The sequence below is a fragment of the Syzygium oleosum genome, unplaced genomic scaffold, assembly GCF_021117445.2.
Source record: "Syzygium oleosum isolate NSW1041296 unplaced genomic scaffold, Sole_v2.1 Sole_v2.26, whole genome shotgun sequence".
Taxonomy (NCBI): domain Eukaryota; kingdom Viridiplantae; phylum Streptophyta; class Magnoliopsida; order Myrtales; family Myrtaceae; genus Syzygium; species Syzygium oleosum.
Window position 1 is genome coordinate 4850633 of NW_026607510.1, and position 23771 is coordinate 4874403.

A 23771-nucleotide genomic window follows, 5' to 3' on the forward strand; every position below is an offset into this window, starting at 1 on the left:
AAACACAACACGATGCTCTAAACTATAGTGAAGCAATTGAGAAGTCTCTAATCTCCGCAGGACTCAAAATCCTTTAATGAATTTCATTACAAATTACAAATTAGTAGGCAATCCATTTGGTGTAAAAACTAACACCACTAAACTTCCTAATAAGATCATATTTATTTTTGGGAACTAAATCGTCCATTGAAAAGTCAATTCTCTTTCATTCAATCAAACGGTACCTAGGCGTGACCACCAGATGCTTGGCTTCAAGAGTAGTAAGCCCGAACTCCTCGGTCATGTCAAGCTCGCTCGGCGACATGCCGCAAGGAAGAAGCTCCCAGTCAAAGCAGTGCACGAGCTAAGCAACCACGAACCATACCATAGTCAAGCCGAGTTGCATGCCGAGGCACCCTCGACGGCTTGCGCTGAACGGCAAGAGCTGAAAGTCATGCCCCTTAATGTCCACTCTCGACCCTAAGAATCTTTTAGGCACGAACTCTTCCGGATCTTGAGTGGTCCACACTTTCAGGTCCCTTCCGATGGCCCACATATTTACGATGACCGTCGACTTGTAGGGTATGTGGAAGCCGCTCACCGTGCAGTCCTCGGTCGACTCGTGGGGAAGCAAAAGCGGAACCACCGGGTGAAGCCTCATGGCCTCCTTGATGACTATGTCTAAGTAGTCCAAGCCATTTGTGTCTGATTCCTCCAATGGTCTATTTAATCCCACGGCTTTCTCTAGTTCTACATCAGAATAGGCTTTATTATATAACTATTCTAAGATAATCTCAATCAAGATATGCACAATCAAATGACGATATACGTGCAATAAACGTGTAATATACGTGCAATATACGTGCAATTTTGATAGATGCAGATAATCAACATAAATATCATAATTATGTCTAACATAAGAAAATATCCTACAGAAATCCCTATTATCTCTCCTCAAACTCAAGCTAATAAGGAATATAGTCACCGATGTTTGGCATGTCGGCTAACTCCATCACTTCTTGAAACACGGCCTTGAATCCTATCCCGTCGAGCTCCATGTCCAGGTATTTCTTCCCTAACACCATCCAGCAACTCATATTGACATATACCTATGTTGACGTTTTTGCTTTAATTCGACCTTCGATTCAAATTGGTTCTTTCTCGGATTTGGCTGAATCTCCGAGACATCAAACACAACATGATGCTCTAAACTATAGTGAAGCAATTAAGAAGTTTCTAATCTCCGCATGACTCAAAATCCTTTATTGAATTTCATTATAAATTACAAATTAGTAGGCAATCCATTTGGTGTAAAAACAAACACCACAAAACTTCCTGTAAGATCAGATTTATTTTTGGGAACTAAATCGTCCATTGAAAAGTCAACTCTCTTTCACTCAATCAAACGGTACCTAGGCGTGACCACCATATGATTGGCTTTAGGAGTAGTACACTCGAACTCCTCGGTCATATCAAGCTCGCTTGGCGACATGCCGCCAGGAAGCTCCCAGTCAAAGTAGTGCACGAGCTGAGCAACCATGAATCAAGCTCCTAGTCAAAGCAGTGCATGAGCTGAGTAACCACGAACCACACCACGGTCAAGCCGAGTTGCATGCCGGGGCACCCTCGACGGCTTGCGCCGAACGACAGGAGCTGAAAGTCACACCCCTTAATGTCCACTCTCGACCCTAAGAATCTTTTAGGCACGAACTCTTCCGGATCCTGAGTGGTCCACACTTTCAGGTCCCTTCCGATGGCCCACATATTTACGATGACCCTCGACTTGTAGGGTATGTGGAAGCCGCTCACCGTGCAGTCCTCGATCGACTCGTGGGGAAGCAAAAGCGGAGCCACCATTAAAGCCTCATGGCCTCCTTGATGACCATGTTTAAGTAGTCCAAGCCATGTGTGTTTGATTCCTCCACTGGTCTATTCAATCCCACGGCTTTCTCTAGTTCTACATCAGAATAGGCTTTATTATATAACTATTCTAAGATAATCTCAATCAAGATATGCGCAATCAAATGACGATATAGGTGCAATATACGTATAATATACATGCAATAAACATGTAATATACGTGCAATTTTGAGAGACACGGATAATCAACATAAATATCATAATTATATCTAACATAAGAAAATATCCTATAGAAATCCCTAACATCTCTCCTCAAACTCAAGTTGATAAGGAATATAGTCACCGATGTTCGGCATAGCGGCTAACTCTCTCACTCCTTGAAACACGGCCTTGAATCCTATCCCATCGAACTTCATGTCTAGGTATTGCTTCCGTAACACCATCTGACAACTCATGTTGACATATACCTATGTTGATGTTTTTGCTTCAATTCGACCTTCAATTCAAATTGGTTCTTTCTTATATTTGGCTAAATCTCCGAGACATCTAACACAACACGATACTCTAAACTATAATGAAGTAACTAAGAAGTCTCTAGTCTCCGCATGACTCAAAATCCTTTATTGAATTTCATCACAAATTACAAATTAGTAGGCAATCCATTTGGTGTAAAAACTAACACCACGAAACTTCATAATAAGATCAGATTTATTTTTGGGAACTAAATCATCTATTGAAAAGTCAACTCTCTTTCACTCAATCAAACGATACTTAGGCGTGACCACCAGATGCTTGGCTTTAGAAGTAGTAAGCTCGAACTCCTCGGTCATGTCAAGCTCGCTCGGCGACATGCCGCCAGGAAGCTCCCAGTCAAAGCAATGCATGAGCTAAGCAACTATGAACAGCACCACGGTCAAGCCGAGTTGCATCCCAGGGCACCCTCGGCGGCCCGCCCCGAACGGTAGGAGCTGAAAGTCACGCCCCTTAACATCCACTCTCGACCCTAAGAATCTTTCAAGCACGAACTCTTCTAGGTCCTAAGTGGTCCACACTTTCGGGTCCCTTCCGATGGACCACAGATTCATGATGACCCTCGACTTGTAGGGTATGTGGAAGCCGCTCACCGTGCAGTCCTCGGTTGACTTGTGGGAAAGCAAAAGCAGAGCCACCTGGTGAAGCCTCATGGTCTCCTTGATCTACATGTCTAAGTAGCCCGAGCCATCTGTGTCTGATTCCTCCACTGGTCTATTCAATCCAACGGCTTTCTCTAGTTCTACATTAGAATAGGCTTTCTTTGATAACTATTCTAAGATAATATCTCAATCAAAATATTCACAATCAAATGGCGATATACGTGCAATGTACGTGTAATATACGTGTAATATATGTGCAATCTTGAGAGACACGGATAATCAACATAAAAATTATAATTATCTCTAACATAAAAAAATATCCTATGGAAATCCCTAATTATCTCTAACATCTTTCCTAAAACTCAAGATGATAAGGAACATAGTCACCGATGTTCGGCGTCGCAGCTAACACCATCACTTCTTGAAACACGGCTTTGAACCCTATCTCGTCAAACTCCTTGTCCATGTATTTCTTCCCTAACACCATCCGGCAACTCACGTTGGCGATTAGCGACGAGATCTTCCCCCTCAAGTTAATGGCCCTGCGATCATGAGACGTGTCTTTGAGAAAATTCACAAACAAGCCAACCTCCTCTCTTCTCATGGACTTGAAGGAGTTGATTTTGGAATTGCTATGAGCACCAAAGTGTACGGCTTTTGGATGTTCCTCCAATATAGGCCATACGGCTCGAATGACAAGTTCCTTTGCTCATAAGAGATGTACTTTGAGGCCTCATGAGGTAGCCAGCTCGTGAAATCAAGATCGTGGGCCTTGAATAATTGCTTGGCCACTTCAGGCGATGAGACGACGATTGCGGGCGCAAACCCGAGGCGCAAGTAGATGATGGGTTTAAAAGTTTTAGTTAATTTTTGAAGATCATGATGAGGGTTATTTCCCAACAAAGGGAAGTTTCCACGAATCGAAAATCCTCTTGGACCAGTAGGCGGTTTCTTTTTGCTCTATGTTTCCACCGCAAAGCTTGTAATAAGAGATAAGCAATTAAAGTGAATGTGAGTGTTATCCATGTTCAAGCCATAGAGGTGGTTATTTGGAAGGAGATGGTACGAAGACGTTGGTGGAGATAATTGAGTTGGATATAAAGTTTAAGATATTAGAGGGAGTGGATGTTTCTGGCCAAAATTGACACAATTTGTTGCTCTATGATAGTATTTTTGTAGGTCTATACATCAAGAATAAGAATAGATAAGAAAAATGAGGAAAATAGAGTTTAGAATTTTTTTTATTTGATATAAATATAAATATAAATATATATTAATGAAGAATACATCAAAATAGGTTTTATTAGATAACTATTCTAAGATAATATCTTAATCAAGACATGCACAATCAAATGGCGATATACGTGCAATATACGTGTAATATACGTACAATATACGTGCGATCTTGAGAGTTATGGATAATCAACATAAACATCATAATTATCTCTAACATAATAAAATATCCTGTAGAAATTCCTGATTATCTCTAACATCTCTCTTCAAACTCAAGCTGATAAGGAACAGAAATCACCGATGTTCGAAGTCGCGACCAACACCATCACTTCACGGCCTTGAACCCTCTCTCGTTGAACTCCTTGTCCATGTATTTCTTCCCTATCACCATCCAGCAACTCATGTCAGTGATTAGCGACGAAATCTTCCCGCTCAAGTCGATGGCCATGTGGTCGTGATAAGCGTCTTTAAGAAATTTTGACAATCAAGCCCACCTCCTCTCTTCTCATGGTCTTGAAGGAGTTGATTTTGGAATTGCTAAAGAGTTACAAAGTGCACATATTTCAGATGTTCCTCTAATGTGGGTCGTAAGGCATGATCGATAGGTTCCTTTGCTCATAAGAGATGTGCTTTGGGGCCTCATGAGGCAGCTGGCTTGTGAAAAGAAGATCATGGGCCTTGATTCCTCCATCTTGCAATTGGCGTAATATTTATGAACCATTTTATGAACAAAAAGGCGAGCCGTAAGGCCATGGCATTCTTAATGAAGGCCCAACAACAGGAGCATGAGACTGTATGGGTTTTCTTGAGGCGATTTAATGCGATCAATCTCGAGGTTCTAGACCTTGACCTCTCGTTGGCAATCGAAGCCTTCACTCACGGTTCAAAAGGATCCCCTTTAGACTTCTCCCTAGTGAAAAGGAAAACAAAAACCGTGTCAAAATTGCTAGGATGCACTCTTGGTAGCGAAGGGGTTCACACGAGGGTAGTGACTATTATAAGATATTCTCACCTGTAGTGATACATAGCTTGATGAGGGTGCTATCAGGTTTGGTTGTGGCAAACATCTTGGAGTTGAAACAACTAGATATCAAAATGGCTTTTTTATAGAGTGAGCTAGAAGAGCATACATACATTCAACAAACGGTGGGTTTTATTGCTTTAGACCATGAAGACAAGGCATGCTTGCTCAAACGATCCCTCTATAGCCTTAAGCAATCTCCTAAGTAATGGTATAATGGGTTGACTCTTGTATAACTGGTCACCATTTTAGTAAGAATGCACATGATATGTGCAGGTTTTATAGGAAGCTAGAAGGTGGTAGTTGCATTTATTTACTATTATATGTTGATGATATATTGATAGCTATAATATGTCTGATATTGACGCTGAAGAGACAATTGAGTGGTGAGCTCAAGACTAAAGACTTCGGTACGGGAAATAGAGCATAAAGATCTAGAGGAATAGGTATCCAAGGGCGCTTCAGCTACCATAGGATAATTGCTTATGTAAAGTGCTGAGGTGCTTTAGCATGCCGAATGAGAAAATAGTAAGTATCCTGCTAGCTGTGCGCATAGTAAGGTTTCAGCTGAACTTACACCACAAGCAAATGATGAGAGGGAATAAATGTCGTGTTCCCTATGCTAGTGTTCTTGGTGATATTATGTATGCTATGATTTGCATTAGGCCGGATATTCCGCATGTTAGTGTAGTGAGCCTATACTAGGAAGAGACACTAGGAGACCGTGAAATGGATTCTAAGGTTTCAGAGAGGGACAAAAGATGTTACGTTGAATTTGGGGAAGAGATGTTGTTCTAAGAGCAATAACAGGTTATATGGATTCTAATTTGGCCGGTGACTTAGATGGGTAGAGTTCCTTAACAACGTATTTTATCTAATTTTGTGGGTTGTGCAATCTATTGAAAAGCGCAGTTGTAGTTGTTTTGTTGACAACTGGTGTAGAGTATACAATGTCGACAGAGGCAATCAAAGAAAATATTTGGCTTGGTGGTTTACTCTGCGATTTGGGATTGTTGTTTACTGCGACAATAAGAGTGCAACACATTTGACAAGACATTAAATGTATCACGAGTGAATGAAACACATTCATGTCAAGCACCATTGTATTCATGATGTTATGTCATTGACCAAGTTTCAATACTGTTTGGACTTAGTCAGCGTTCGTAGAGGGTGAGAAGTTTAGAGGGGCTCGCGAGAGACGATCGATGAGGACGAAGTTGGACTTCTATTCAAGGTGGAGATTTATTGAATATGGCTAGAAATTAGTCCCAATATGGTTTGAAATTGACTTGATTTGATTTGAGGACATCTGGAGCGAGTGAAATAGTTCAAATTGCGCGTGGACAAGATTCAAACTAGCTGAATCATGTGGTGGACGTCCAGATTAAGTGGCAAATTGAGGTGAAGCTACCGCGGGTCCGAATTGCGACCTTTGGACGGCCGGAAGAGGTTTGGATGTTCGGATGTCCGGAAGAGGTTCGGACGTTCGACTTGCAGCATGACCAGATGAAGTTTTCAGCTTTGGCTGGACGTCCAGCCGCGAATTCGTGAGAAGACTTCCGACATAGCTGGATATCCAGCTGCAAATTTGTGAGAAGACTTCAGATATCTCACCCAAACGTGCATGGAATCGAAAATGAAACATGAGATTTGTTGACACCTAAATTTTAGCAACCCCATTCATTGCATAGAAAAATTAGGGGTCGATTATGGCCCCAAACAAATATATTGTTATATTTACATATTAGGAGCATTTACGAGTAATAAGCCCCACAAATTGGATTTCTGACTGGACCGGTATAGGGAGGCTTTGAGCTTAACTAAATCATCTGGGTTAAGCTCGCAAAAAGTGAAAAATGGAATAAGCCCATTCATGGCCGATGTGGTACTTCAAATTGGCAATATTGGTTTATTTAAGCAAACTTCGGGAAATAAGTTTTATTTTATACCGCAAAAAACCCTAAACTGGTACACCTGTAACAAATTTATCAAAAACTAATTTTTTAACCTTAAAAGACCTTAAACTGGTATGCCTGTGACAAATTTGTCAAAAATCAATTTTTTGACTATCAAAAACCCCAAACTGGTACACTTGTGATAAATTTACTCTCCATCAGGTTCCATTAAATTGGATTAATACTGTGAAAAACTCCAAGTTGGTCCCAAACTGGTATACCCGTTAATTGATACATGTCATCCAACTCAGCAATTTGACAGTAAAATTTAACGAAAATTAACGGAGGGTAAATTTGTTATAAGTGTACCGGTTGAGGGTTTTTGGTGGTCAAAAAATTAGTTTTGGGTAAATTTATCTTAAGTGTACCAATTTGGGGTTTTTTTTGTGATATTAACGCTTATTTTATATATGCTGCATCTATATTTTTCGACTATAGGATCTGCTAGTTGAGGTATTAGAATTACCTGCTCATTGTTTACTCAGCAATGGGCCTGATCCACGTATAGGTTTGCAAATTCTGATTACTTCGGAGTTGTAGAGCTCAAGGTATCATAGTGCACAACAAAAACATGATTTTCCTTTTTTAAATTTTGGAGGGTACATTTTTGTATTCTGGAATTAGTTATGGGCTCCCATGTTGTACAAGAATTATCGTTGTAATTTTGGGGATCTAAGGGGTTATTTTTTTAGTAATTTAGTTTATATAACGTGCTCAATTAGGGTTTTTTGGGCTCAGCCCAAAAATGACAATACACTGGCTGGAAGAAGGTGATTCATCCGACTTGCCCGATGTGGTTCTGGGCTATATGGGCCGGCACTTAAGGCAAAGCCTTAGCTTTAAAATGCGTAATGAAATATGATTCTCGAATTAGTTTGGACTTCACCGGGAAATGAAGTTGCTTGATGGTATTTTAGTATTAGATAGAATTCTATTTGATATTCGTGTTTTGAGTTCGATAATACTATAGAGATATGGATTCGCTTGTTGTATGGGCAATGATTTTAAACAAATTTCGAGTATGAGATTAATTTTAAGGTGGGTACAATTTAATATCACGATTTTCGAAATAGGATAATTAATCTGGATGAGTTGCCATGGCGTATTGACAATACTCTACATCCATGAAATTAGATTGGGATGTTATTCTTTTTGCTTTTTACGGATGAATTGGTGGATCTGTAATAGATAAGCATATAAGTTTTTGGAAGTCATTGGTTCTTATTTCTATGGTTAGATTTCACATCTTCGATTACGTGCATGTAGAATGGTTTTGTCCAAAGAGATTGAACCCATTATTTTTTTATTGTGACGTAGAATCTTTGCGTGATCATTCAAACATGACTGTAAGTGGTTTTTCGCCTCTTATGGTATATTATATGATTAGCATGATCATGCATTTGTCATAACATAAATTGGGTTGGACATGTAAGTTAATTTTTTTCTTTTTTTCTGCAAAATTATGTTTGGATAGGTAGGGATTATTTTGCTTAGAAACATTTATCGAAAATTTATATTGTGACTCCCATCCGTCAATTTGAATTGTCACTTAGAAGTAGCATCGGGATGTGCATATTTACATTTCGGCTTTGGGGTCGACTTTGAGAAACATATAAAATGTATATATTAATTATTGGAATATTGTTCGCTACCAAAGTATTTCTTGCATCCATGCTATTCGATATGTCTTTGCAATGAGACTAACCCTGTTAAATTATAACTCGAGTTTAAACCGTTTACAGAATGTGACTCTCGCTTAGATAAGTTTTCGTATTTGGCCGTGAAGATCTGTACCCTGGAGATAATATTCAAGATTTATTATTGCCCACAAAAGATCATCTCTCGGACGTACAGTGGACATCTTTGTCCTGTAGTTGGGCGGTCAACAAAAGGAGTTAATCCTGTGACACCTTGAAAGCTGCAGAGAAAAGCTTGTGAGCCCAGGGGTAATAAAAGGAAAGAAAATAAAGGGGCTAGGTGTTGCTTCCTGTGACACTCGCATAAAAGGAAAGAAGATTTCTTTTCTGTGGTTTTAAGCCGCCGCACAATTCGAGAGCCGCACGAAGCCGCACAGTGCTGATGACGAGCCGCGCAAAGAAGAAAAGAAAAGAAAGTCGCGAGGCCCGTTCTTTCTCCGAGCCGTACATGAGCGTTTTGCTTTGGGCTCGAACACGCGATGATTTGTGCAGTGAATTTATTTCGTCTAATTAGGTTATTTATTCATAAATATTTTGTGTTTGGGCTTAAATTTAGGTGTAGAAAACACTCGAGCATATAAGCGAATTGTACCTCTGATTCTCCGATTATGGTGGATTATTTGTTACTGACTTTCCCCATGAATATAGGTACCGATATTCGAACCGAACCACATAAATATCTGGTGTCCTTTATCGTTTCTTGTTTATTTCTCTGGTATTTTCGCATTGACTTAATTTGTAAAATCCTGTTGTTTTTTTTTTTTTGGTAACCGAAGTGTCCGGGCCAGCTTGCGCGCACCTCGACTATTCCTCGGGGGAGACTAGCACAGCAACCCACCGCCATGGCCCCCCACTTAAATCACAAGTGCTCAGCTGGGGAATCGAACCTGGGATCAGTGCGTCTAACCACACAATCCCAAGTACGCCCTAACCAACTGAGCTACTCATGGGTGAGTTGTAAAATCCTGTTGTTTCCGCATTATATATCAACAACCCCCTTATACTTTTTTTGTAAATCTTGAGTAATTTGGAATTTGTAGAGTTACATATGTCAGAATGCACAACGAAACTATATGGCCCCTAAGCAAGGATGGCATACACACGTAGAGAAATGATCCAAATTTTTTTCAGGCCCTTAGACGAGACCGCTGATAATGAGAAACTTTTGGTGGTTGAATTTTAGGTTTGCGTTGGAGATGTATTCATATGTTTTGTTAGATTATAGAAACTCCGATATGTGTTTTGACTTTGAAGAGAATGACGGTCTTATCATTACCCCTATTCCTCTAGGATTTAGGGTGTGACATAAAATTTTTGGAGATATTATATATGTGTTATAGCTGGTTGATTTTCGAGTAATATGACGTTATGTAATGCTCGGTTAGGACTTTTAGGCACCACCAGGATTGTGATTTTCTAGGAAAACAAGCTAACCAAAATCTTTGTCGGCTGCCCTTTAGCATAAGATCAACTTTATGACAAATAATTTATCTGAAAAGAGAAGTAATACTAAATAAATAAATAAAAAGCCAGCTAGAAAGACAAGATGAGTGGTAACATCTTTGGTATGAAACCAATTCGAGAAAAGTAAATAGATCAAGAATGGGATTGCGTGGACAAAATCGTTGAAAAAGGACAAAAAACACAGCTTTTGTCAGACCTTTTCACACGATGTCGATATTTGTTTATATGATTCTATCAGAATGGAGGAGGATTTGAGTTTTCCTGGCCTATAACATCCGTGGTAATGTCAAATTTGCTCAGCAAAGTCTCACACGTTTGTGCGGTTTGGTGTGCCCTGGACAAACATGGAGGCTTATTATGTTGAACCTACACTCAAACTTTGGTCTCTTATTATTATTATTTTTTATTAATCCCAAGATCCTGTTGACTTCTATTTGTTTTTGGTCAGACTGTTGATTTCGTGACGTGGTGCATGACGAATTCGCCCGTTGTGGATTTCCCTTTGAAAGTACGAAGGCAAAATATGAACAGACAGCAAAAATGCATTAGAAAAAAGATATGACTTTTAAAGAACCACGTGCTACATTCAATTCTCTATATTTGTCTTTGTGTAGAACTGAGTGAATTTGATTATAATTCTCTAAACTTGTCTAGGTAGGCTCTGATAGACTTACTTTTCACCATCCGGAACGCCTAGATACTTCATTTGAGAAACAAACGATTGCTCGAGCTCTTTGTCATGTAGAGGGTCTCCAGCATAAATGTTTCTATGATGGCTCTTTTGCGTAATAATTGGAAATAGATTGAGAATGAGTTTAAGACGCAAAAAGGAAAAGACCGGGACCTCACGCATATGCTTGCCTTGGCAGGTTCACGGCCTGGCCATGCAGCTCAGGGGCTCGACACACTGCAAAAATCAAGAGGCTTTCTCTCGCAGTGGCCGGAAGCCCAACTGGCAACCTGGTGGCTGTTAGGATTAAATGCACAAACACAATGATATAGAGAGTATATGCGAGAAAGAGAAATCGAGACATAAGATTTCTCGAGTGGGACCCCTGTGTCTTCCTATTGATGGAGTGCATGAATCATAACCCAATAGAGGCCAAGGCACGAACCCCATACCACCTTGTGCCCGGATGTTTTTGTACATAGGCATCTAGGAATGATCCCCCGGAACCCCGTAAATGTACATATACCTATTTTGACGTTTTTGCTTCAATTCGACCTTCGATTCAAATTGGCTCCTTCTCCGATTTAGCTGAATCTCATAGACATCAAACACAGCACAATGCTCTAAACTATAGCGAAGCAATTAAGAAGTCTCTAGTCTCCACACGACTCAAAAATCTTTATTGAATTTCATTACAAATTACAAATTAGTAGGCAATCCATTTGGTATAAAAACTAACACCATGAAACTTCCTGATAAGATCATATTTATTTTTGGAAACTAAATCGTCCACTGAAAAGTCAACTATCTTTTACTCACTCAAACGGTACCTAGGCGTGACCACCAGATGCTTGGCTTTAGGAGTAGTGAGCCCGAACTCCTCGGTCATGTCTAGCTCACTCGGTGACATGCCACCAGGAAGCTCCCAGTCAAAGCAGTGCACGAGCTGAGTAATTATGAACCGCACCACGGTCAAGCCGAGCTGCATCCCAGGGCACCCTCGGCGGCCCGCTCCGAATGGCAGGAGCTGAAAGTCACGCCCCTTAACATCCACGCTCGACCTTAAGAATCTTTCAGGCACAAAATCTTCCGGGTCATGAGTAGTCCACACTTTCGGGTCCCTTCCGATGGACCACACATTCACGATGACCCTCGACTTGTAGGGTATGTGGAAGCCGCTCACCGTGCAGTCTTCGGTCGACTCGTGGGGAAGCAAAAGTGGAGCCACCGGGTGGAGCCTCATGGCCTCCTTGATGACCATGTCTAAGTAATCCAAGCCATCTGTGTCTGATTCCTCCACTGCTCTATTCAGTCCCACGGCTTTCTCTAGTTCTTCTTGGAGCTTTTTCATTGCACTAGGATGTTTGATAAGTTCAGCCATTGCCCACTCTATTGTTGTTGCTGAAGTGTCCATTGAAGCCACCAACATGTCCTTCACGGAGAAACATATCGACATTCATACGAGCGAGTATATCAATTGTACTTATCAAGCATATTTACAATAGAGAAAGTTATGCATGTTACGAGAAAAATCCATGCAGTAAAAATACAAACTTTATATCATTAATTACTCAACAAGCGTATGGAGCACCTTTTTAACAAAATTAACATGTTAATTGACTCCATAGGAGAAACTACTTATGAGATTTCCCCTAAGTATGATCTCTAGTAAGAATAATACTTCATAAAAAGATAAAGAACTATTTTTCTTCATGTAATATTTGGTATGGCTAGCTAATCCTTTCATACATGGATTAACTTATTTAAACCCTATTTGAAATATGGACCATGAATATATCGTTGTCTCTAGCTCTCACTGTGTCGTAGTTTACAAAACAATGTTAACCGCTCAACCTTCGGTGCTCGAAAGAGACAACAAGCACATGCACTTGAAGAAAGAGACAATAATTTCTCTCAGTCGTGATCCTTAACTTCTACTTCTCGTATATGACGCACTTGGTTGATCGGTAGATAGATAACCCAGAGAGACTTACAAAATTCCTGAACACCGTCCGTTCACATCAATATATGAAGAAGCTAACAAGACTATCTGCTGTAACCATATTTATAGACAAAATGATATTGCTTAAGAATTGCCATTAAAACTGGCAAATCTTTGATAGAAGAGAGGATGGGAGGACGGCATCGATTCAACATGCTTAATCAAATACAGACAAATTCTACCAGGATATAATAGTAGAAATATTAAAATTCGTCTACAAAATCAATTTACAAAGTGCAATCACAGATTTTGTTCGATGTTTCTATATGGGGATCCATACGCTCAAATATCCGCTTATGAATTATGGAACTGTCTTCTAAATCAATTTTGAACCCTAACTATGCTCATCTGAGAACCTCAACTAGCGAGATCCTTGGTCTAATCAATTTTCCACTCCAACGTACACTTAGATAATTGAGCAATAATTAAGTTTACGGGCATTATTTGTTAATCTAGAGACAAAAAATTGATTAATTACCAGAATTATGGCTTTGATATGGGGCCTGTCGATATGATACTCTCCCTCGTTCAATCCCATGATACCCAACATGACATCAACAAAATCTTTGGTCTCTCCTTCCTCTTTCTTGCACTCCATGTGCTCGTCAATAATCTTCTCGAAGAAAGCATCGAATACTTTACTCACAGCTTTCATGCGCTTCGTCAACCCCTGAAGATCAAATGGTGCCAAATAAGGAATATACTCACCGATGTTCGGCGTGGCGGCCAACACCAACCCTTCTTGAATCACGGCCTTGAACCCTCTGTCATCAAACTCCTTGTCCATATACTTCTTCCCAAACACCATCCGGCAACTCATGTCGGCGCTTAGCGATGAGATCTTGGCGCTCAAGTCGATGGCCGTGCGGTTATGAGATGCATCTTTGAGAAAATTCACAAATAAGCCGACCTCCTCTTTTCTTATGGACTTGAAGGAGTTGATTTTGGCATTGCTGAGGAGCTCCAAAGTGCACATCTTTCGGATGTTCCTCCAATATGGGCCGTACGGCGCGAACGTCAAGTTCCTTTGCTCGTAAGAGATGTGTTTCGCGGCCTCAATCGGCGGCCGGCTCGCAAAAACAAGATCATGGGTTTTGAGGAATTGCTCAGCCACTTCAGGTGATGAGACGACCATCGTGGGCACGGACCCAAGGCGCAAGTGCATGAGGGGTCCATATTTTTTAGCTAGTTTGTGGAGATTATGGTGAGGGTTTTTTCCTAACAAATGGAGGTTTCCAAGAATCGGAAATCCTCTTGGACCAGGAGGCAATCTCTTGTTGCTTTGTGTCCACAGCAAAGCTCGCAATAAGAGATGAGCAATCAAAGCGAAGGCGAGTGTTATCCAGATCCAAGCCATTGAGTTGGTTATTTCGAAGGAAGTGGGGGGTGAAGATGATAGGTGGGGATCATTTCGGTGCATATATATATAAAAGATATGACAGGGAGATGGCTGTTTCTAGCTTCAAATGTGTGAAATTTATTACTCTTTGTTTTTTGTGGACCCGTTCATCTAGAATTCAGAAGACTACAGATTAATTAAGAAATAGTGAAAAAAGAAAACATCTATTCTCACGACGCGGATTGAATTTGTCAATCATATGATTGAGATAAGCGCTTTCAAAGTTTTTTTCTCAAACGAGAATGACGTGAAGGATGGAAAAAGCCAGTCATTGCGAAATGGGGAAAAAAAAAAACACAAGGAAGTGATGGGTAGGGGATTTTTTTTTTTTTATGGTTATGGATTTTGGGAAACTTTTAGCGATATGCGATTAAAATATATTTGTTTAATTTGCTCATATGAGCGAACAGACATGCGATCTTGTTGGTAAAGCGATTGGGCTTTAGGACTGGAGAGTACCAAGTCCGGGATTCGATCTTTATAAGTACCGCATACACATGTACATAGAAGAGATGAGTGAGATAAAAAAAGATATATGCTCGAATGTATGTAAACCTCCCAATTCACATGTATGAGGTAATAAATATTACCCAAAGGGTGATTGGCATAACCTTAAGGTTACACTATATAAATAAGGATTAATACCACGAAAAACCCTAAACTGGTACACCTATAATAAATTTATCCAAAACTAATTTTTTGAACACAAAAAATCTCAAATTGGTACATCTGTGACAATTTTACCCCAAGTTAGTTTTCGTTAAATTTTACTATCAAATTTTTGAGTTGTATGACACGTAACAGTTGACGGGTGTACCAGTTTTTTATTTTTCATGGTATTCACAAATGTACCAGTTTGGGATAAATTTATCACAGGTATACTGGTTTGGGATTTTTCGTAGTCAAAAAATTAGTTTGGGGTAAATTTGTCACAAATGTACTAATTTAGGTTTTTTCGTGGTATTAACCCTAGAGATAAAACTATTATTTGAACACGAGATCCACTCTATCGTTTCGAACCTAGAGATGGTTCACTTAACCGGCCCACATGTATTTTATTTAACAATGCTAATATAAATCTGAAAATACATAACAATAAATACAATCATACAGATTCATTTATATGCGGCTATGGAAACAAAAGACAATATAGAGACGGGAAAGAAGTAAAAAAAGATAAAGGAAATTAAATTTATTTTAGTGTGCAAGTTGAATTCATGGATTGAGGTGAAGGAAAATAAATTTCTATGAATAGATTTAGTAATCTTTCTTTTACATATACACACTGATGCGGGAGCATCGGGCTCTATTCATCAGCTCTCAAGCTCAACTCATATTCCGTTGATTGAACCAACTCAATTGCCATTCGTGCAAGAAAAAGCCAATTTTGACTGCAATTTAATTATGTGGGTTCAAGGATGAAGTTACCAATTACACGGTATAGTTGTCGATTTACAAGACTTGGCTTCCAATTGACTATCTAGAAACTAGAGGTTGTTATGATCAAATTCCTTTGTTGTTTGTTCATTTTCTAAGGTGGCTATCTGACTTTCTAGGCTGGTGCACAAATTTGGAGAGTCTTATCAAGTTTCAATGCATCTTATATCAATTAAATTTATTTAGTCCTAGTTATAAAGTTTCTTAATTCATAGAAGATTGATCAAGAGTTTATAATTCCAAATTTCGAAAGAGCTTTACATACTTTAAAATTGTCTTTTGTGAACTTTAATAGAATTACTCGTCTCACTATCTCAGAGTCACTTTTTCTACACCTATTAAAGATTACACTTTTGAAGCTCACTAAGACAAGTGTGTAAGGTAGAAGCTCTCTTGGACTTTGGAATTTCAGATTCACGATCTCATTCATTATCTTCAGTATTTGAATCTTCTTATATACTCCTCCACTTCCAATCTAACCATTGTACAGTCTTCAGAGGATCATTCTCCAATCAATTTGTTGGATACGAATGCTACAAGAAGATTGAGTAGCCGTTAAGTGACAAAATCATAATCTCCCATTGATTCAGTCGCCAATACAACCAAAGATGGGTTTCCGTAAGTAGCGTTCTTCATTTGGAAAGAATATCCCATCTAAAGGAAGATTGTCGATCAATCAAAGATGTTTTGTTTTGAGTAAGTTTGTTGCAAAACAATCTTTTAGATTGAAGATCAATCATCATATTCTATGGTAAAAATCCGAGCAAGATCACTAGCCATTGCAATATATAATTTGTATTCTAAGTTTGATTATACTTCTAGATCAGACGATATTGTTTGAGTCTGAATACTTCCTGAGTATGAATGAACTTCGCATAGAGTCTAAAGATGCCAAATGTCTTGGCAATATTCATGTCCAAGTTTTGGTGATGTCTTCATGTTGCTCTAATGATATCCATAACAGTTTTTTATCTCCACAAAGAAAATGAGAAACTTCAGACATAATTTTCAGATAACAATAACTAGAGCCTGAATATCGTTTCTTCGTCACCTGAAAATACTTTCGTCAAACTCAATAAATACTATGGAAGGTTTTGTCGATCTTCAAAATATATTAGGAAGTTTTCTTGACAAATCACACATAGAGTAAAACATAAACTAAGCAAATAATCAATCAACCAAGTTCAAGAGTAATAAGTAGATCATTCTAGCTTAGTCCATAGAGTTTTCACTTACCTCGAGTGAAATCTTTAACAAAGCAAACCTTTAATCACCTTGAAATCAAAATAAATATCAGATTTAACAAGTATCATTCTTCAGAAAACAACAGAGCTAATTTGATAAAAATAAAGGAAAGTCTATGAATATACCTTGTAAGACACTAGATTGAAAGTGAGTTTGGACTTTGATTGTGTTGAAAGAGAGTGGAATAGAAAAACTTTTGAACTTCAAGCTGTGAAGAAGATGGAGTTACACGCCCAAAGGAAGGGAAAAGGTATTTAATCTCTTGTCTTCTACATTTATTCTATATTGAAGAGTAGTTTGAAGTCACATTTCTTAGCTTGGGTTAAAAATAATAGGGTTAATACCATGAAAAACCTTAAACTGGTATACTTATGACAATTTTACCCCAAACTATTTTTCTGACTACAAAAAACCTCAAACTGGTACACTTATGACAAATTTGCCCCAAACTAATATTTTGACCACTAAAAACCCCAAACTGGTGTTTGTGACAAATTTACCCTCCGTTAATTTCCGTTAAATTAGATTTATACCATAAAAAATCACAAATTGGTACACCTGTGACAAATAGAGGGTAAAACATAAAATTGGCAAATCAAACAACTGTCGTGTGTCATTTAACAAAGTAATTTGAAAGTAAAATTTAACGGAAACAAACTGAGGGTAAATTTATCATAGGTGTACCAATTTGGGGTTTTTTGCGGTCAAAAAATTAGTTTGGAGTAAAATTGTCACATGTGTACCGGTTTGGGGTTTTTTGTGGTATTAACCCAAAATAATAATGTCAATCAACTAGAGTTAATAGTAGATATAAAGTTAGTAGCAAATCATTGGACTCTTAGGCTTAGAAGCTTTATGATATTCTTCTCCTATTACTTTCTTGAAAAACAAAAAATATTTCTTACTAATGGTGTACATATTTTGTGTAATAGTGGAAAACAAGTTAATAACAAGTTTAAGATGCGAAACATGGAAAGATCGCAATGCCATTCATCTGCTCGCCTAGCCATGTCTAAGGTCCAGCCATGCAGGTTGAGGTGGTTAATAAGGATCACCTAAAGGGGGTGAATAGGTGATTATGACCAATTTTAAATTAATTAAAGCGGAATTGAAACAATCAAAATAGGTACTGTCAATTTCAAGTGAGATAACAGTCTGAACAACAATCAGATGCAGAATATCGATATGCAAAGATAAACGATAAGAGTTTAGAGATAAGAGAATTTACACACAAATATATAGTGGTTTGGTTTATAGTAAGCCTATGCTCACTCTCGACGTAGACAGCTTGTTGGCTGGATTTCACTAATGAATCAATCAGAGGTTACAGATGAGGATGTCAACTCTTAATTAGTATCTCAGAGTCACTCCCTTTTACAGAATCAGAGTGACTCCTCTTTAAAACTTCTTTAGCGATTACAAAGTTCCAGCTTAAGAAAGACAAGTGTGTATGATTGAAGCTCTCAATACTTTAGGATTTTAGATTCAAAATATCGCATCTTTCTTTAGCACTAGGATCTCCTTTTATGCTCCTCCACTTCCAATCTAGCCATTGGACAGTCTTCAGAGGTTCATTCTCCAATGATTCTATTGGATAAGAATGCTTAATGAAGATTCGGTAGTTGTTGGATAATGCAATCAAAGTCTCTCAGATGATTCAGTTGCCAACACAATCAAATCGGAGTTTCCATAAGCGGAGTTCTTCGTATAGAAAGAGTATCATGTTGTGATTGAATACAACCCATTTCTAATGTTTTGCTTTGATTTTGATCGTTGCAAAACAATCTCAAAAAATCAAAGATCAGTAATTTCCAATAAAGAAATCCAAGCTAGATCACTAGCTGTTGTATTGTCTATATATCGTTGAGTTTGACAAAGTCTGGAATCTCGAAGTCTGATTCTGAGTTCTTTCTTAAGTCCGGATATGTAAAGTCTGAATATCATAAAAAGCCTCAATAATATCAAGCGCTGCCTTTGACTGATTCTTCATATTGCTTTAAGAATATTCTTGACATATATTGATGATGTCCGCGAATACTTTGAACCATGAATAAGATACTCAAAATCTAAACATTGTATTTCAATGAATATCACCTCAAATTGTTTAAGTCAGATTCAATAAAAACTTATGAAATGTTTTGTCAAAATAACTTAGGAGGTTTTCTCAACACAGGTCAGGTGCTCGGCACCCTGTAGTAGTGAAGAGGCTTTCTCATATTGTGGCCGGAAGCCCTACTTGGTGGCTAGGGCGTCGAACCCTATTCAGCCTTCCCCCTGGATGTCTCGTACCGGAAATCCAACCTGGTGGCCAGGCCCCCGAACATCTTGACCTTTTTGCTTCAATTCGACCTTCGTATCAAATTGGTTCTTTCTCAGAGTTGGCGGAACCTCAGAGACATCAAACACAACACAATGCTCTAAACTATAGTGAAGAAATTAAAAAGCCTCAAGTCTCCACGTCTCAAAATCCTTTATTTGAATTTCATTCAGAGGAAAATGAGACTTGGAAAATCAAGCCAATACTACATTACAAATCAATAGGCAATCCATTAGGTATTAAAACTAACACCACGAGACTTCCTGATAACATCATACTTATTTTTGGGAACTCAATCATTCATTGATAAGTTAACTCTCTTTTACTCGTGCAAACGGTACCTAGGTGTAACCACCAGATGCTTGGCTCTAGGAGTAGTGAGCCCGAACTCCTCGGTCATGTCAAGCTCGCTTGGTAACATGCCGCCAGGAAGGTCCCAGTCAAAGCAGTGTACGAGCTGAGCAAGCACAAACCGCACCACGGTCAAGCCAAGCTGCATCCCGGGGCACCCTCGACGGCCCGCCCCAAACGGCAAGAGCTGAAAATCACGACCCTTAACGTCCACGCTCGACCCTAAGAACCTTTTAGGCACGAACTCTTTCGGGTCGTGAGTGGTCCACACTTTCGGGTCCCTTCCGATGGACCACACATTCACGATGACCCTTGACTTGCGTGGTATGTGGAAGCCGTTCACTGTGCAGTCCTCGGTTGCCTCATGGGGAAGCAAAAGTGGAGCCACCGGGTGAAGTCTCATGGTCTCCTTGATGACCATGTCTAAGTAGTCCAAGCCCTCTACATCTGATTCCTCCACTGCTCTATTCAGTCCCACTGCTCTCTCTAGTTCATCTTGGAGCTTTCTCATTGCATTAGGATGTTTTATAAGTTCGGCGATTGCCCACTCTATTGCTGTCGCTGAAGTGTCCATCGAACCCGACAACATGTCCTGCTTGGAGAAACACATAGAGATTCATATTCACGAGTATCATGATTGCACTTATCAAGCACATTTATAATAGACTAAGTCATGGATGTTACAAGAAAAATTAGTGCATTGAAAACATAAACTTTCTAAAATTAGCTACTTAACAAGCATATTTAGAGCACCTTTGTAACAAAATCAATGTGTCAATTGAAACTATCAAGAAACTACTTATGAGGTCCTAAGTATGATTTCCAGTAAGAATAATGCTTAAGATAATTAAAAAGATAAACAACTTTTTTATTTTTCATATTTGATGTTGGATAATGGAAATTATTGTCTCAACTAGCTATTCCTTTCATACATGAATCAACTTATTGAAACCCATATGGAAATATAGACCATGAATCACTTAATATTGAACAGACTTTGTTCTCTCTAGTACTCACTGTTTCATAGTTGACAAAACATTATTAACCGCTCCGACTCTGGTGCTTGAAAGAGACGAGTACATGTTTTTTTTAGGAAGAGTCAATAATTTCTCTCCGTCGTGATCCTTAACTTCTACTTCTCGTATATGACGCACTTGGTTGATCGGTAGGTAGACAAGACAGCGACTTACAAGATTCTTGAACACCGTCCGTTCACAGCAATATATGAAGAAGCTAACAAGACTATCTGTCGTAACCATTGCTAAAAAAATGCCATTAAAACTTGCAAATGAGAGGAGGAAACCAATTCACATGCTTAATAAAGAATTTAAAAGGATATACAAGTTGAAATATTAAAATTCGCCTAAAAATTGATTTATAAAGCGAAATGACAGATCTTTTTTGATGTTTGAATACGATGGTCCATATACTAAAATTTCTACTTATAATCTATCAAATTGTCTTTTGAATCAATTTTGATCCCTAACTACTAATCTCGGAACCCTAACTGGCGAGATCCTTGTTCTAATAAATTTTCCACTCCGATGTATGCTTAGATAATTGAACAGTAGTTAAGGTTACAGAGATTATTTTTAATCTAGCTATAAAAAAATTGATTAATTACCAGAATTACGGCTTTGATATGGGGCCGGTCGATATGGTACTCTCCCTCGTTCGATCCCATGAAACCCAACATGACATCAACAAAATCTTTGCTCTCTCCTTCCTCTTTCTTAGACTTCAAGTGCTCGTCAATAATCTTCTCAAAGAAGGCATCAAACACTTTGCTCACGGCTTTCATGCGCTTCGTCAACCCCTGAAGATCAAATGATGCTAAATAAGGAACATAGTCACCGATGTTTGGTATCGCGGCCAACACCATCCCTTCTTGAATCACGGCCTTGAACCCTCTCTCGTCAAACTCCTTGTCCATATACTTCTTCCCGAAGACCATCCGACAACTCATATCGGCACTTAGTGACGAGATCTTCGCGCTCAAGTCGATGGCCGTGTGGTTGTGAGACGCATCTTTGAGAAAACTCACAAACAAGCCGACCTCCTCTCTTCTCATGGACTTGAACGAATTAACTTTTGCATTGCTAAGGAGCTCCAAAGTGCACATCTTTCTGATGTTCCTCCAATACGGACCGTACGGTGCAAATGCCAAGCTCCTTTGCTCATAAGAGATGTGCTTTGAGGCCTCATTAGGCGGCCTGCTCGCGAAGACAAGATCATGGGTCTTGAGGAATTGCTCGGCCACTTCGGGTGATGAGATGACGATTGTGGGCACGAACCCGAGGCGCAAGTACATGAGGGGTCCATAATTTTGAGCTAACTTGTGAAGATCATGGTGAGGGTTTTGTCCTAACCAAGGGAGGTTTCCAAGAATCGGAAACCCTCTTGGACCAGGAGGTAATCTCTTCTTGCTCCGTGTTTTCCATAGCAAAGCTCGCAATACGAAATGAGCAATCAATGCAAAGGCAAGTGTTATCCATATCCAGGCCATTGAGGTGGCTATTTGGAAGGAAGTGGTGGTGAAGATGGAGATGATTTCATTGCATATATAGATAAAGATATGACAGGTAGATGGGGGTTTCTAGCATAAAAATGGGCGAAATTTATTGTTCATTGTTTTTTAGTGGGCCCTTCATATAGAATCACAAGAAATATTATACACTACATATTAATTAAGAAATGGTGAAGATATTTCGATATCGTAAAAAGAACATCTTTTCTCCCTATGCGCATTGATTGTGTCAATCAAATGATTAAAATAATCGAGATTTGTCATGTTTTCTAGAACCAGAGTGACATGAAGGATGGAAGAGGCTGGTGATTGCGAAATGGGCGATGAAACACGAGGAAGTGATGGAGTCTTCGAGGTTGGGAGTTTCTTTTCATTTTATGTTTATAAATTTTAGGAAACTTTCAGCGGTATATGACTAAAATAATTGTGTTTAATCCCCTGGAACGCATACAAACCTCCCGTCCGCATGCATAATGAAATGAATATTCATCCGAAGAGTGGCAGACGTTGGTCCTTAAGATTACATTAGACATGAAGGGAAACTAACTTTTATGAAATCAGTTTCCATGTTGACTTTTTATGTTTTTCTTTCATAACTTTCTCGAAAAACCGAAAAGATTTCAGTCTATCACATGATTGTTGATGCGGAATTTATTAGTAGTGCGTTTCTGGACCGATTGGACAAACAGAAGTCCAAACGGAAAGCGAGACGGTGATGCGATTAGATGGTTTTTTTTTCTATTATTTTCGTATTTTTTTATGAGTTAATTTTAAGGGTCGTTTTTTGTAATTTTGCTATTTGATGCTTATTAACTTTCCTATTATGATTAGATTTCCTATTATGATTAGGTTTCCAATTCAGATTAGGTAACTTTCCTATTATGATTAGGTTTCCTATTGTAATTAGGTTTAACCTCTATAAAAGGGTGTTTAGGGTTTGTTTGAAGGGAGAACATTATTATCATCAATATTGAATTTCGTGATTTTTTTCTCTAAGCAAGGCTTTGCTTGAATTATTCGCTGAACGCTGCGTCAGGTGGTATCAGAGCCTATGGCGACTGGCGGTGGTCATCGTGACGATGCTCAAGAGACTGGAGCCCCAACCTTGGGGACGACGCGCTGCAACGTTTGGAGCAGCGTTTAATGGAACGCTTGGATCAACGATTCGATCAAAGTTTTCGTCGTTTCGAAGAACGATTTGATGAGTTAACAGAACGATTCGAAGGTCTCGGCATTGATGTGAACCGGAATCGGCGGAACGACAGAAGGCCCAGTGCAGATCTTGCTCGCGGTGATCCTGTTGATAGGCCTGTTCCTGTCCGCAGGCAGAATAACCCTCTGTTTTCAAAGAGTTTGGAAGAAGAAGAAACTGAAAATTTTGATGAGGAACGTGCTGATTATGGTGGCAGAAATCGTCAGGGAGGACTTCAGAGAAGGCATGATAGGAGAGATGGACGACGACGCTATGACGATCGTGAAGG

General features: G+C 39.1%; 2 protein-coding genes and 1 pseudogene across 3 annotated transcripts; all 3 read right to left on the reverse strand.

Moving 5' to 3' along the window:
* Positions 1-205: 205 nt before the first annotated feature.
* LOC115681933 (cytochrome P450 71AU50-like) lies at positions 206-4009 on the reverse strand (annotated as a pseudogene).
* Positions 2571-22332, reverse strand: LOC130134978 (cytochrome P450 71AU50-like). 2 transcript variants are annotated; one of them, XM_056303115.1, is made up of 3 exons: positions 21388-22332; positions 19729-20355; positions 2571-2586 (listed from the first exon to the last, which is right to left on the reverse strand). In XM_056303115.1, the coding sequence occupies exons 1-2, from the start codon at positions 22267-22269 to the stop codon at positions 19735-19737; spliced, it is 1503 nt and encodes a 500-aa protein (XP_056159090.1). In that variant the 5' UTR covers positions 22270-22332; the 3' UTR covers positions 2571-2586; positions 19729-19734. The 2 variants fall into 2 exon arrangements, with proteins under 2 accessions (XP_056159090.1, XP_056159089.1); XM_056303114.1 differs by lacking the exon at positions 2571-2586 and having other exon boundaries at positions 19555-20355.
* LOC130134979 (cytochrome P450 71AU50-like) lies at positions 11679-14395 on the reverse strand. Its single transcript, XM_056303116.1, has 2 exons — positions 13493-14395; positions 11679-12444 (listed from the first exon to the last, which is right to left on the reverse strand). The coding sequence occupies exons 1-2, from the start codon at positions 14369-14371 to the stop codon at positions 11824-11826; spliced, it is 1500 nt and encodes a 499-aa protein (XP_056159091.1). The 5' UTR covers positions 14372-14395; the 3' UTR covers positions 11679-11823.
* Positions 22333-23771: the final 1439 nt, after the last annotated feature.